Source organism: Pogona vitticeps, chromosome 2 (assembly GCF_051106095.1).
Source record: "Pogona vitticeps strain Pit_001003342236 chromosome 2, PviZW2.1, whole genome shotgun sequence".
Classification (NCBI taxonomy): Eukaryota; Metazoa; Chordata; class Lepidosauria; order Squamata; family Agamidae; genus Pogona; species Pogona vitticeps.
In genome coordinates, this window is record NC_135784.1 from 295,657,015 (window position 1) to 295,672,039 (window position 15,025).

General features: G+C 44.3%; 1 protein-coding gene across 5 annotated transcripts in view; it reads left to right on the forward strand.

Moving 5' to 3' along the window:
• The window catches only part of PDZD2 (PDZ domain containing 2), a 202,559-nt gene that overhangs the window by 167,609 nt on the left and 19,925 nt on the right, over positions 1 to 15,025 (forward strand). For 3 of the 5 annotated variants that reach the window (XM_072992868.2, XM_072992870.2, XM_020804899.3), the window contains exons 14-18: positions 2,268 to 2,349; positions 4,216 to 4,319; positions 7,720 to 7,891; positions 8,545 to 9,350; positions 14,766 to 14,910. In XM_072992868.2, the coding sequence (XP_072848969.2) occupies positions 2,268 to 2,349; positions 4,216 to 4,319; positions 7,720 to 7,891; positions 8,545 to 9,350; positions 14,766 to 14,910 (1,309 nt within the window). The remainder of the gene's footprint in view (positions 1 to 2,267; positions 2,350 to 4,215; positions 4,320 to 7,719; positions 7,892 to 8,544; positions 9,351 to 14,765; positions 14,911 to 15,025) is intronic. The other 2 variants (XM_072992869.2, XM_078385183.1) reach the window with 1 other exon arrangement.

The window sequence follows — 15,025 nt, forward strand, 5'->3', positions numbered from 1 at the left end:
GTTCCTTCACAGTCCCCCAGATTTAAATCTAACTAATATGGACTGTTTCTTAGAGGCAACTTTATCTAACTTTTGAGTGGGCTGTTAATCAAGTAAAAGATCATAAATTAAGGAAGTCCTTCACACAGTGTGTCAGTTAGGATTGTTTTGTAGACTAGACTGGGGAGCCTCACCCACAAACTGAGGAAGACTCTCCTTCTCAGTCGCAAGTCACCTACGGCACAGCTAAACAATAGAATTCATTTCTTCAAGGTGTAGTGATGGCTCTTAAGTTGGGTGGCTTTGAAGATAATTAGATGACCTTATCTGATGGAGTCTGTTTGGAAGAATGTACATTAGTTTTCCAAGAAGTAGCCATGTTAATCTGTGCAAGCATATGAGACAAAAGGCCAAAACCAAAAGTAATAAAAGCAAGAGACAAAAAAAACGTTGTGGCACCTTAAAGACTAACTGCTATATTTCAGTATATATTTTAATGCGTATTAAAATATATCATTAAAATATAGGCGTGAGCCAGCTGCAGCTAGCTGGCTGAGTGCTCAGCCTCCTCCGGCAGTAGAAACATCTGGGCCTAGGGAGAAGGGGGCAGGTTTATTAACTACAGTTTCTTTAGTTTTAAAGAAAATTTCTAAACTGGGTAAACCACCCCCTAAAGCTGGATGGCATGGATGCAAGTGTGAATGGAGAGAGAGCCATCAGATAGCATGTGCTGTCAACAGTTACCAGGAGAGATGCTGGGAGTGAGCCTGAGGTCCTTGCCAACCTGGATAAGGCTCATAACATGGCGTCCAGACCCTGAGAGGACAAGCCAAGGGGCTGAGAAGGAAACACCGTGGCCTTAGCTCCCATCCTTCCCCAGTTGCTTCCTCAAGCTGACTCCCTGGCCTGGAGGAAAGCCAGGAGGGGCTCCTGCCCGCCCTAATTGAACCCTTTTCTCTATGTAGACCTTTCTGCTTATCTGACCAGGGAGTGAAATAACTCCTGGCTGGCTAGGGAGCTACTCCGTTGCCAGGACTAAAGGCAGAGGCTCGAGGGAGGAGCCCTGCCAGCACTGGAACTGAGAGTGGAAGGGAGCCTGAGCCTGCAGAGACATTCATTTCTGTTTCTTCCCTCTGCCAACCAGAGGGGCAGACGGACTGGAGGTGCAGCTGACCTCCAGAAGGTGGCCCCAGATTAGATTCTGCTCTTGCCCAGAGCGGCTTGGTGCTGTAAGGAACTTTAGCACCCCCATACCTTGCAGGGGCCGACTCTGCAAGAACTTGTATTTATGCATCATCTATCCACCTTTCTTCAATCCCAATAAAGTCCTAATTCTACCACAATTTACTGCCTTGTCATGGAGGGAGTGGTGGGGACCGCTCACAATAGTCTTTAAGGTGACACAACACTCCAAACTACACTGTAAGCGAAATCTTTCTCTCCCTCTCTGTATTATGTTCTGTCTAGTCATAACTGAGCTACAGAAGCCCTAACAGGGCTTTCAAGTTAAGTGAGCTACTTAAGGGGTAGTTTGACTAGTGCCATGACCACCTTGAGTTTCCATGGTCGAGTAGGGATTTGAACATAGGCGTCCTGAGTTCTAATTGTTAACTACACCGAACTGAGAATTAGGATGAGACTGAGCGCCTCTTGATTTCTCACAGTGCCACAAAATGAAGGTGTCAGGATGCTTTACAAAATTTAAAAAGTGACCTGATCTTGCTTCCAATGCTAAGTTTTAAACAAAGCAGGGATAGAGAAGAATAGGTGTACTGAAATATTCCCAATGACTTTTTAGTTATTTTGTTGGCTATCATTGTATAATCTTTCTTTATTGAGGTACAGTTTTCACCAACTTATACTTCATTCATTCTAAACAAAATGAAATGTTTAGCTATTTTATGAAGTTACCATATTGAGATGGTCCGTTTTATGCAATTTTATGATGTAGTATTAACCAATTAACAATTTAAAGACAGAATATTCATCAGTTGCTACTTAATTTAGTTGTAGTGTGTGTGTGTGTGTGTGAGAGAGAGAGAGAGAGAGGGAGAGGGAGAGAGAGAGAGAGTTCATTGTCTGCAATCATGTATGTTTGTTCTTTTAGTTGTCTGCCCCCCAAGGTACTGAGGATTAATAAAACATCCCCTGAAAATAAGCCCTAATCCATAAGGCCATGTCTTAATTTCAGGAAAACCTACTATATTAATCCATTAGTTCTGATCCTGGGCATTTTTTATTCATTACAGCCAAATAATATGTGTGTTTTTTTTCAAATTTAAAATTAGATTTCGGAACAAGAGATGGATGAGGCCATAACACGAACCACTCAAAGAGAAAACAAGGATGCCTCTTCCTCTCACATCACAGGTAGTCATTTATTTGTTTCTAACATTGCATAATGTTCTATCTAATGTTTTGCTATGCAAAAAAATAGTTAAATTCCACCCCTTCAATGTATTAGATTTGGTATCATTCAGTGGTAGCTGAGCTTATCCTGGCAACTATTTCTTCCTAAGGAGAGAACATGGACTCTTATAGCATTTTAAAGACTAAATAGTTTATTTGGCATAAGTCTGCATTGTGATCTGAAGCCCACCAAAAATGTACCAGTATGCCAAAATTTGTTAGTGAAGGTGCCACCAGACTCCTTGTATTTTTTCCCTCACCAAAGAACCATAATACTTGCTTCTGTAAGTCTCATCTGTTCTACATAACTTAGTGGATGGTTAGGTATCCTCTTAGAGAGATGGGTGGTCGGCCATGATAATTTGCATCATTATACAGTTGTCAGTTTTGTCATTTCTTTTAGTTGCTAACTTATCTAATTCTTGCCACTTAATATGCATGTGGAAAGATACAATACTGAGCACAGTTATTAAGGGCTATAGAAAGCAAACTCAACTCCATCTTCCTCCTGGAGATGATGCATTTCCTCTATACAAATGAAAAAATATGGGCGTTGGGGAGAAGATCTGGGCCATGCCTCTGCATGTCAAGGAGAAGTTTCTACAGTTTATGCTGTGCATAGAGGAGGAGGATTCCTTCCTTGACTACCAGCATAGCTGTGGAACTTGCTGTCAAACTATAGATGGAAACTATAGGTCTTTCCGTAGGAAGGAGAAGCTCCCTCTTTGGTACCCAGTGGGGATGGATGTGACAAAGTACAGTGGTGCCTCGCACAACGAGTGCCTCACACAACGATGAATTCACACAACGATGCCTTTTTCTGTTAAATTTGCTGCCTCACACAGTGATGTTTCCTATGGGGGATTTTCACACAACAATCTCCCTTTTCGCTCCTGTAAAAGTGTCTTACAATGTTTTAAATGATTGCAATGGTTAGTCCACCTCCTGAAACCTATGCAAACTGATTTTGGTGTTGTTCTGACACTTCGTTAATTTATGATGATTTTTTTAATTTTCTCCATTGGAAACCATTGGATGATCTGTCTAATGGTTTCCAATGGAAAAAACAAAAAATCATCATAAATTAACGAAGTGTCAGAACAACACCAAAATCAGTTTGCATAGGTTTCAGGAGGTGGACTAACCATTGCAATCATTTAAAACAGCGTCCAAACATTGTAAGACACTTTTACAGGAGCGAAAAGGGAGATCGGGAAGAACTTTAAAAGGCAAACGGAGATCAAAGAGCCCTTTCCCGATCTCCATTTTCGCTCCTGTAAAAGGCATTGAAATGTATTGAGTCGGCTTCAATACATTCCAATATAGGAAACATTGTTTCACTCAACGATGTTTCCTATGGGGATTTTCACTGAACGATGGCAATCCGTTCCAATTGGAACGGATTAACCGGTTTTCAATGCATTCCTATGAGAAATGGTGTTTCACAGAACGATGTTTCACACAACGTTGATTTTTTTGGAACCGATTAACATCGTTGTGTGAGGCACCACTGTATGCTGTTCCTCTTTGATCACTACATCCCTTTCCCCTGTTTATCAGGGGCGACTAGAAGGAGAAGAGCCCTCCTAGCTAATGAAGCAAATTGGGTCTTCTCAGGAGGACAACCAGATATTGAAACTTTTCACCCCTGAGGGTTTCAATGGAGTTGTTTATTTGGAAGATGGAGACAAACAGATACATATTTATAAATAAAATCTATGTAATTATGTATTTAGGTAGGTGAAAAATGTTAACTGTGCAAAACATCATTAAAACAAACTGACAAGCCAGCCAATCTTCACTGTCTGATCAAATTATATTTAATAGGGAATCTGCCCAAAAGTCCATCCCCTTGTGTGAAATCTAAACAGACAGAAACCTCTTCATCCTTGAGCTGGACCATGAAGCGCTTCCTGGATTTGGCAAATCGGGTAAAGTACTTAAAATCCACCAACAATCTCATCTTGTTTCAAATGTGAAATGTAGCGGACTGTTTTATTGCTTACAGAAGGCCTTGCACTGCTTCTTAAGCAGGAGAACTGGCTAAAAATAAAGAGCACTGAAACAGAATTATGAACTATCAGATTTATTTATTCAGGTACTACATTTGTATCCCACCTTTACTCTAATGAGCTCAAGATGTCGTAAATGACTTTCCTCCTTTCCACTTGGCCCTCACAACAATCCTCAGAGGCAGGCTAGATTCAGAGGGTGTATGATTGGCCCAGGGTCAGCCAATGAGCTTCAGGACCAACTGGGGATCCAGCCGTCAGTCTTCCAAGTCCTAGTTCAACCACCACTCAGAAACCACCAACATCACCGTATTCTGACAATCCTGGCTCCAGCCCCCAAATTCATCTACCTGTAAGTTACTTTGAAGCAGTCTCCAGATAGAGAGCCTCCAAGGAAATAAGGAAGGAGAAAAAAAGGAGATACTCTTCTTTCAGAGAGAAGACTGAGAACTTGTTTGCCGTCCCTCCTTCAATGCATCACACTGGATGTAAGCAAGCCAGAACACAGAGAACTGTAGCAGACATACTGTAGATCCCTCTAGGGCAGGGGTGTCCAACCTTTCACCTTCCCTGGGCTACATTAGAAGATGAAAATTTGGTTTGGGCCGCACATACATTTGTTTTGGGCCGCATGGGGGGGCAGCCCTAGCTGTCCTCCGCAGCCCCGCTCCAAGCACGCTTACCAACAGCTGTGATCTCAAGACAGCAGAGGCTGCCAGCTTCAACTCTGGCAGCTTTATGGGGCCGGGAGAGGGGCCACCTATTGACGGGGACGGTGCAATGCAGTCACGCAGCCCCCCTGTCCCCTCCCCTCCCACTCCTTCCTTCCCTCTCCCCCCCCCCACCATTGTGACATGCCCCGGCCACATTCCGGCTGCAAGCGCCGGCAGTGTAACTTGAAACTTTTGAATTTCTTTAAAAAGAAAAAATTGCACTGGGCCGCATTACGAGCTGACCTGGGCCGCATACGGCCCTCGGGCTGCGGGTTGGACAGGCCTGCCCTAGGGGTTCCAGAATTCTGGGGTGAATGATTGGTCCAATGTAGCCATTAATCCAGCACAGAAAACTAAAATGATATTGATGGTGAAGGCATTTCTGCAAGCCCCATGCACATGTGCCAGTCAGACCCTCCCGATTTTGAGCTTGCCACCATGAACAACATGGCTTGACAGAAGCTTGCGGTCTTGTTCACTTGGCCCTTCGCTCACTCAAAGAATTCTACTCTTATTCGAGCAAATGTGAGGCACGCTATGGATCTTGTTGTCAATGCCATAAAGACTGGACAGGAAGAGTGACTGTGGACTTTGGTTTAGCCGCCCCTTTCCCCAATATCAGTATCTGTACTCTCACATATGAAGAGCAAACCGTGAGGACTTTTCAAAAAACAGTGTTTAGCTCAGCCCATGAGTATAGCCCCTTTTCAGTACTGGCCCAGCACATTTGCTTCCTGAGGAATAGCAGCAAACGGCATTCCTGCCCACTCAAATCAAAGTGCACAGCACCATCCCAGATAACCTGCCAGGTTATCTGGGCACATAAGACACAAAGTCCCACAAACAACCCTGCCCATCCTTGACATTAATAATATATATAGAGAGAATAAGAACCAACAAAAGAACAATTTCCTGCCCTTTCCAGATACCCCAAGTCTGCGGCCTGAAGCAGCTTCCTCACTGTCTCTAATGGCAGGACCTATCAAGTTTGACACAGTAACAGGCAACTGTTCTTTCATTTTCCACATTGCCTCCTTCCTTTTGATTTCTATTATCACATGATGAATTCATTGCTACTGTGGACCCTCGACCTACAGAATTAATCTGTATTGGAACGGTGTCCGTAGGTTGAAAAGTCCGTAGGTCGAAAATGCATTTCCCAATAGGAATGCACTGAAAACCCTGTAATCCGTTACCCGCCCAAGAAACCCTCCCCAAATTAAAATAATTTTTTAAAAAATTAAACCTTACCTTTCCGAACCCTTCAGGGGTCCCCCGCCGCTGCCAGAGGCCTCCAAGGGCTTCGCCGCTGCTGCTGGAGGCCTCTCGGAGGTCCCTCGCCACTGCCCGAGGCCTCCGAGGCTTTCCTGGGGAATAGGCCGGGCCTACCGGGGGAAGCTCTCCCCTGGTAGGCCAGGTCTACCTGGCTTTCCTGAGCAGTAGACCGGGCCTATGGGGGGAAGTCCTCCCCTGATAGGCCCGGTCTACCAGGCTTTCCCGAGCAGTAGACCGGGCCTATGGGGGGAAGCCCTCCCCTGGTAGGCCTGGTCCACCCTGGGAAAGCCTGCGTCAGTGGGGGAGACCTCTGGAGGCCTTCCCCGCCACCATGGGAGGCCTCTCGGAAGTCCCCCCCACCGATCGTGCCTCTGAAGCACGATCCACGGGGGGGGGGGCTCCGAGAGGCCTCCCATGGTGGCTGGAAGCTGAGTGGCGGGGGAAGTCCAGGAGTCCGAGCATGCCCGGGATCACCTGGCACGGCTCCTGGTGGGGGCGGGGGACCTCCAGAGGCCTTCCAGGGCTTCTCCGCCACCATGGGAGCCTCTTGGAGGTCCCCCCCCCGCCACTAATTGTGCTTTGGAGGCACGAACAGGGGCAAGGGGGACCTCCGAGAGGCCTCCCATGGCGGCTGGAAGCCGAGTGGCAGCAGTGGCAGGGGAAGTCCAGGAGTCCGAGCATGGCCGGGATCGCCCTGCACGGCGCAATTCCCAGCAGCGGTGGGGGACCTCCGGAGGTCTTCCAGGGGTTCTCCGCTGCCATGGGAGGCCTCTTAGAGGTCCCCCCCACCGCTGATCGTGCTTCGGAGGCACGATCGGTGGCAGGGGGAACCTCAGAGATGCCTCTCATGGTGGCCGAGAAGCCCTGGAAGGCATCCGGAGGCAGATCTGCGGCCTACGGACTAGAAAGGAGAGGCAGGGAAAGCGCCAAAGTTGAATTTGGCGCTTTCCCCACCTCCCCATTCTGGTCCATAGGTCGATTCTCCAGCCACAAGATTTCCAATCGACTTGCAGCCGGAGAAGTATGTAAGTGAAGCCATTCGTAAGTTGAGACTCCACTGTACTTGCTTTAAGCAGCAATCTTTCCAAATAATATATATAATAGTATTGGTAAAGGTTGGAAGATTAAAGGTAATAATAGGAAATTTGGCAAGTGTACTTGATTTGCCTGATATTTTCCTAGATCTTAGAAAATGGTCACTGGCTATGCTGACTAGAGGATTCTGGGAGCTCTGGTCCAGAAAAAAATTCCAGACTTTAGTTTTTCATCATATTATGTTGAATCACTGCAGTCGATTTCTGTATTTACCTTTTCCCATTTATTCATTCCAGCAAGGATCCACCAATTGTGAAATGGAGCTTTCCCAGTACTTCTTACAGGATGGTACAAGTCATTTGTTACTTTCGGAGACTATGTTAACTGGCTCCAGTGACGAGGAGCCACTTCGTCCTAAAAGTGGGGGCAGCTCCGTTGATGAGAACTTTCTTTATTTGAACATTCCAGGTAAGCTATATGAATATTGTAAGGCAATTGAAAAAGATGCGGGAGTTTCTTCCTGTGCTGTTGCCCTTTTTGTCTGGAAGAATAAAGGCAACAATAGGAAAGATACCAAGTGTACTTGACTTAGTTGATTCTTTTCTCAAATCGTGGAAAATGGTGAATGGCCATGTTGGGTCACAGATTATAGGAGGTGTGATCTGGAAAAATAACTTTTCCAGATTCTAGTCTTGCATTGTTTCATATCGAATCACTGCAGTCAATATCTCTGTTTAGTTTTTCCGGTCTGGAAGTCCTGGCTTTGACAAAAATAGTGTCTGGTTTATTTACTTACTTGTTTGAGTGCTTATTTTCATATATAGCTGTCCAGTAATGGAGGATTTCTATGTTTTAGATCTCTGGCTGCAGAGCCAGAGGTTGGGAGTTTGAGTCCCCAGTGTGCCGCTTTGATTAGGGGCTGCACTTGATGATCCCAAGGGTGCCTTCCAGCCCTGCAGTTCTCAGTTTTTCATTCTATTCTGATTGACACCTACCTCAGTTCATTTGGAAGGGGCTTCCAGAGTGGAGCCTTTGCAAATGTCTAAGGATAAGGGATAGATGGAAGGTAACATTTCAGATCATTAAATTGTCAGATCATCATGACATCTGTTTTTTTCCAGCAGTGAAGGAGTCTAGTCAATGTGAGACCCCAGGCAGTGGGAGCAACTCACCTCGTCCTTTCAACAAGCCAAGGGATCCTGCTACTCGACATGTTAGTTTCAGTGATAGCCCCAAAGGTACACGTACTGCGTTCCAGAGACAAAGAAGGATTGCTTTCTATGATGGTGATGCAAGTGATGAGGATGACTTTGCCAAACAAGATGGCCTCCAATTTCAAAGGTTGGCAAGGTCCAAAGAGCAAAGGAGATCAGAAGGCAACTGTGATATCACCGCTGCAACTGCTCCAGTAGAAGGTGGTGACACAAACCGGGAAAGAGAATTTGCAACAAGTGCCCATGATGATTCAGTTGCCAGAGGTTTTAGAGATCTGACAGAGAATGTTGTGGAACATCCAGCAGAATCCTCTTTCCTTCCAACCAGATCATCTGACCACCCCATAATACCCGAGACTCACCCAGGCCACCTGAGCTTGAAGGACTTCCGAGAGGCACAGCTAGAAACTAAAAGATCCCCTAAACTGGAGCACAAAGCAGTCACCCGAGTTAAAAGTCTGATGAGCATTGAATACCATGGTATCTCAAGGCACAAGAATGAGGAACACAGTGCTTGCATCAGGCCCAGTGGAAGGGTGCTCCCACATGTCCAGAGGAGTGAAGCACAGGAGAATCATCATGGACAGAACCACAGTGAAGCAATTACCTTAACACGAAGTGAAAATGAATCATTTGGCCTAGATCTTGAAATCCACGCTGCTCCCTTACGCATTGTGATAACAGGCTTGCGACCAGGCGGAGCAGCTGAAAGGGTAACCCTCTTAATTACATTTTTCTGGAGTTTATTGTTTTGCTTGATCAAATGGTTTCTGAAAGCATGATCAGATTTTCTTGTCCTTCTTCCCTGCACCAAGAAGGAAGAAGAGCCAGGAAGGGAATACCTATGAAGTAGGAAGAACTGGCAGAAATGCCTTTCACAGTAGTCTTCAGGTTGGGGCTGGAGAAATGGGGAAGGGTTTGTCCTGAGGTCTCTTGGGGCCCTGTGGGCCAATTGTTTTCATCCTCTAACTGGATATTTAATTCTGAGATAAGACGAGATGGTGCAAAGACGTTTAGACACATCCTTCTTAGGAAGTATTTAATTTTGTGTGTATTGCATCCTCAGTTCCACTTTGCCTAAAATATCTTTTTAATTGGGTGCTTTATCTTGATATAACCTAGGCTGGCTTAAACCCTAAAGACTCGGTAGGGGAAAATGCTGTTAGGAAAGAATCCATTTTTTATTTGCACCAGTGCTCATAGCCCCACTGCCACTTTAGAGGAAGGAGTGATCATATCTGTGTAGCATACAAGTCATTTAGAAGCCAAAAGTATTAAATTTTAAAACGTATATAGCATTTTGACAGGGAAGAACAAGAGACTGCCATTTAAATTTTAAAAATTTAACACATGGTTATTTATTCATTTCTTTTACCTACACTTGTGATTTTCAAATTATTGTAAAGAGGATCCCCTTTAGGAAACTCACAGTAATTCATGCAAGATATTAGAAAGCCCAATAGTGTAGAAGCAATTGATGAATAAGGTTATTCACCATAATAGCTTGATATAGATTTTCCATGTTTCAGGGTTTTTATAACACTTTGTTCCAGAAGCTGGGGATGAACAACATAGAAGTTCTCAATACTTTCTCACCTGACTTCTGAGCTTTGACGAAGGGTCTGATTGGCTACAGTGTGATTTAACAAAGGAGTTACTGACTGATCTTGTCTGATTTAGCAGAATGCTGGCTTGCTGGATCAGAAGTTGTAATCCTACGAAAGTAATTTCCCAAAACGTGTGTCCCATAACTGAACTAAAACTTCCTTATACTTTTGGCAGTCTGTGGTCTGAATGAGGGGTACTCCTCTTTGAGGTGCAGAGTAAAGTGCTCCACTTCCTCAGTCATGCCCCGTGCTGTAAACCTATGGACTGGATGTAACCATACCAGTGTGTGATGATAAGAGAAGGTCCCATTGTTTTCACTTCTAGCTTTGAAACTTTTGGAAGATGGGGGAGCATGTCTCACCCAGCTCTGTCTCGTGTTCCAATCCTCTGTAGTCTTAGAAGGCTAAGGCTGGAGACTGAGAGGTGGAGTGGCTGCTGCCTACAAAAATTTACAAAACCTCAGTCCTCATAACTAATCAGATGCTTCATCCAGTAGCTTGAAAATAGGAATGCCTATTTTCAGGAATGCAGCTGCAGCTACATGGCCAGAACAGCGTTGAGAATCCATTGCTGCACAATCCCACAAGACCTGCCCAAGAGTGTCACTTCTGTAGCAATCTCTGATGTGATGTTGGAACACCTCAGGTTTATTTGTCGGGGACGTTCATCCTGATCTTGTTCATTCAGAAGTGATTCAGGATTTCAAGTTCGCCATGACAACTATGGACCTAACTGAATTAGCAACTAACCTTGTATTAGTAGCTGGCTCTCTACACAAGTCGCCGGGCGTACTTTGGATATGGAATGCTCTTCTGGTTGAGTTGATGATCTAAAGATGGAGAAGTTGCATGTGACACTGTTGTAATGGACACATTGCTGTCTGGTTAGTGTTAGACTGGCAACTGATGTGAAGCTCAGCAAGGGTGGTGAACCAATGAAAATAGTCTGCCTCTGGGGCCTGAAGGAACTGAACAATTTCCTGAATGTGCTTGAGAGCTTTGTATTTGCGTTGTTGTACTGTTGAAGTCCTAACTGATGTGTGGAACACGGAAGGAGCTAGAATGGTTGACAGGTTTGCACTTCTCGTTGTGTAAAGCGAGGTCAGCTGCTTTGTTTAATGATATTGAGGGATATGAAAGAAGAGCAACGGTAGCTAGACTGTTAGTGGAAGATAACACTGCATGAATCAGACCACAAATGGGCCGTAAGCCATCTGAAACAGTGTGCTGCAATGACATAGGCAGCTAAGAAAGCTCATGTCTCTGCTACTGTGAGATCCAAACGTAGTACATGCCGGTGCTTCTCCAAAGTCTGCAAGGTCATCTTCAGCAGAGTGATGGACAGCAGGTGCCAGTGTAGTTGGTTCCTCACTGTGAGCATCTTGCTTTGCATTTTGCAGACAAAGTCCATCAGCAGTTTTTATTTATTTATTTATTAGATTTTTACCCTGCCCCTCTAGACAATGATACTATTGACCATGTGATCCTGTTGACTGGAAAGAATTGCCCCTCTGATAGGATGGATTAATACTCTGAGAGTACTCTTGATTCTGCAGTATCTTGAGATTCCCAGCGGCAGAGTTGACAAGGCATGTCTTTGCAGAACTTTGCTTAGTGCACCAGCTGCAACCTTTCCTGAATCAACCTGACTTGGCAGTAGCCTTCATATGCTATAGCTTCATCATGTCTTCACTATCGCAATGTCCTTGTGTGGAGCTATCATTAAGGAGCATCTAGGGTTTTTATTGGATGCAGTATGCAGCAACCAGGCTGGTATATAGTATTGAGATCATATGGCCCTGATACTGAAATAGCCACATTGCTTGCCAGATTCTTATTGGGAACGATTCAAGGTGTTGCTTTAACCTTAAGTTGCCAAAAAGAATTTGGGCCCTGGCTATCTAAGGAAATGCAAGAAAGCAAAGTGGATGTCCAACGAGGCCTTAGAAATAGCAGAGAGGAGAAGGGAAACAAAATGCAAGGGAGATAGGGAAGGCTACAGAAAATTGAATGCAGACTTCCAAAAAATAGCAAGGAGAGACAAGAGGGCCTTCTTAAATGAACAATGTAAAGAAATAGAGGAAAATAATGGAAAAGGAAAAAACAGAGATCTGTTCAGGAAAACTGGAGATATTAGAGGAACATTTTGTGCAAAGATGAACATGATAAAGGACAAAAATGGGAAGGACCTCACAGAAGCAGAAGACATCAAGAAGAGGTGGCAAGAATACACAGAGGAATTATACCAGAAAGATTTGGATATCCCAGACAACCCAGATAATGTGGTTGCAGACCTTGAGCCAGACATCCTGGAGAGTGAAGTCAAGTGGGCCTTAGAAAGTTTGTCTAACAACAAGTCCAATGGAGATGATGGTATTCCAGTTGAACTATTTAAAATCTTAAAAGATGACGCTGTTAAGGTGCTACATTTAATATGCCAGCAAGTTTGGAAAACTCAGCAGTGGCCAGAGGATTGGAAAAGATCAGTCTACATCCCAATCCCAAAGAAGGGCAGTGCCAAAGAATGCTCCAACTACCGTACAATTGCACTCATTTCACACGCTAGCAAGGTTATGCTCAAAATCCTACAAGGTAGGCTTCAGCAGTATGTGGAACGAGAACTCCCAGATGTACAATCGGGATTCCGAAGGGGCAGAAGAACTAGGGACCAAATAGCTAACATGCACTGGATTATAGAGAAAGCCAGAGAGTTCCAGAAAAATATATACTTCTGCTTCATTGACTATGCAAAAGCCTTTGACTGTGTGGACCACAGCAAACTATGGCAAGTCCTTAAGGTGGTGAGGCACTCCCATTTCTTTATCTATCTCCTGAGAAACCTATACATGGGACAGGAAGCAACAGTTAGAACTGGATATAGAACAACTGATTGGTTCAAAATTGGGAAAGTAGTATTACAAGGCTGTATATTGTCCCCCTGCTTATTCAACTTATATGCAGAATACATCATGCGAAAGGCCGGACTGGAGGAATCCCAAGCCGGAATCAAGATTGCCAGAAGAAATATCAACAACCTCCAATATGCAGATTATACCACTCTGATGGCAGAAAGTGAGGAGGAATTAAGGAACCTTATAATGATGGTGAAAGAGGAGAGTGCAAAAAACGTTGAAGCTGAACATCAAAAAAACTAAGATCATGGCCACTGGTCCCATCACCTCCTGGGAAATAGAAGGGGAAGATATGGAGGCAGTGACAGATTTTACTTTCTTGTGCTCCATGATCACCGCAGATGGAGACAGCAGCCCCGAAATTAAAAGACACCTGCTTTTTGGGAGGAAAGCGATGAAAAACCTTGACAGCATCTTAAAAAGCAGAGACATCACCTTGCCAACACAAGTCTGCATAGTCAAAGCTATGTTTTTTCCAGTCGTGATGTATGGAAGTGAGAGCTGGACCATAAAGAAAGCAGACCGCCGAAGAATTGATGCTTTTGAATTGTGGTGCTGGAGGAGGCTCTTGAGAGTCCCCTGGACTGCAAGGAGAACAAACTTATCCATTCTAAAGGAAATCAACCCTGGGTGCTCACTTGAAGGACAGATCCTGAAGCTGAGGCACCAATACTTTGGCCATCTCATGAGAAGAGAAGACTCCTTGGAAAAGACCTTGATGTTAGGAAAGTGTAAAGGCAAGAGGAGAAAGGGACGACAGAGGATGAGATGGTTGGACAATGTCATCGAAGCTACCAGAATGAATTTGACACAACTCCAGGAGGCAGTGGAAGATAGGAGAGCCTGGCGTGCTCTGGTCCATGGGGTCACGAAGGGTCAGGCATGACTAAACGACTAAACAACCGAACAAATGTATCTAAGGGATCAATGTGTATCTTGTTATGAATCTGTCCAGATATTAAGATCTTCAGGAGAGGAACTCTTGAGAAGGCCAGCCAGTGCAGGGGTCCACATGACTGGCATGTGATAGAAGGAGAGAAAGTCTGATCTTGCAGAATGTGTTCCCCTCCAAGTTGCAATCAGTTTCCACCCTCATTGCTTTTAGGAGAGGTATAAAGATGTAACTTTCTGAATTGGATTATAATATTGTTTGATTTAATGACGTCAGCTGTTTGCAGATACCCAGTGTAGTGTCGTGGATAGAGTTAAGGGCTTGGACTCTGAAGGCCTGAGTTTGAATCCCTACTCAACCATTGAAGCTCCGTGGAGGAGTGGTACTGGAAAAACACTCCTCAAATACAGTATCTGAACCTACTTTGGAAGCCCTATTAGGATTTCTATAAGTTAATTGCATTTTAACAGCACATAACAACATAGTTAATTGCTGTCAATTGTTTTAATGGCAATGTTTGATTTAATTTGACTTTAATAATTACATGGTTAAATATCCTTTTACTTATGGTTTTAAGGGTCTTATGATGTTTGTGAACTGCTTTGAATGCTACCTAGTAGTGGTAATAAACCAAGATGATGGTTCTGGCTACAGAAGTTGATAGGAATTGCACAAACTTTGATAGTGCACCTAGCTTACCTCATTCAATTTTAACAGGCATCTAAGGGAAAGCTGGTCCCAGGAGATGATATCCTCTCTATCAATGGTATGCCAATCCATGGATTCTCTTACGAGGAACTCTGTCAATATGTACGGTGTCTTCCCACATCGATCAGACTGGACATCCAGAAAGCTGCTTCTGGTGAGAGCACTCCACGCCATCCTGTCTTTTAAAAAAATTGTTGTGAACTTTGATTTGTGATTATTGTGTCAGGTCATATATAAACCTGTTCAGGAGAGGAAGAGGGTTTTTAAAG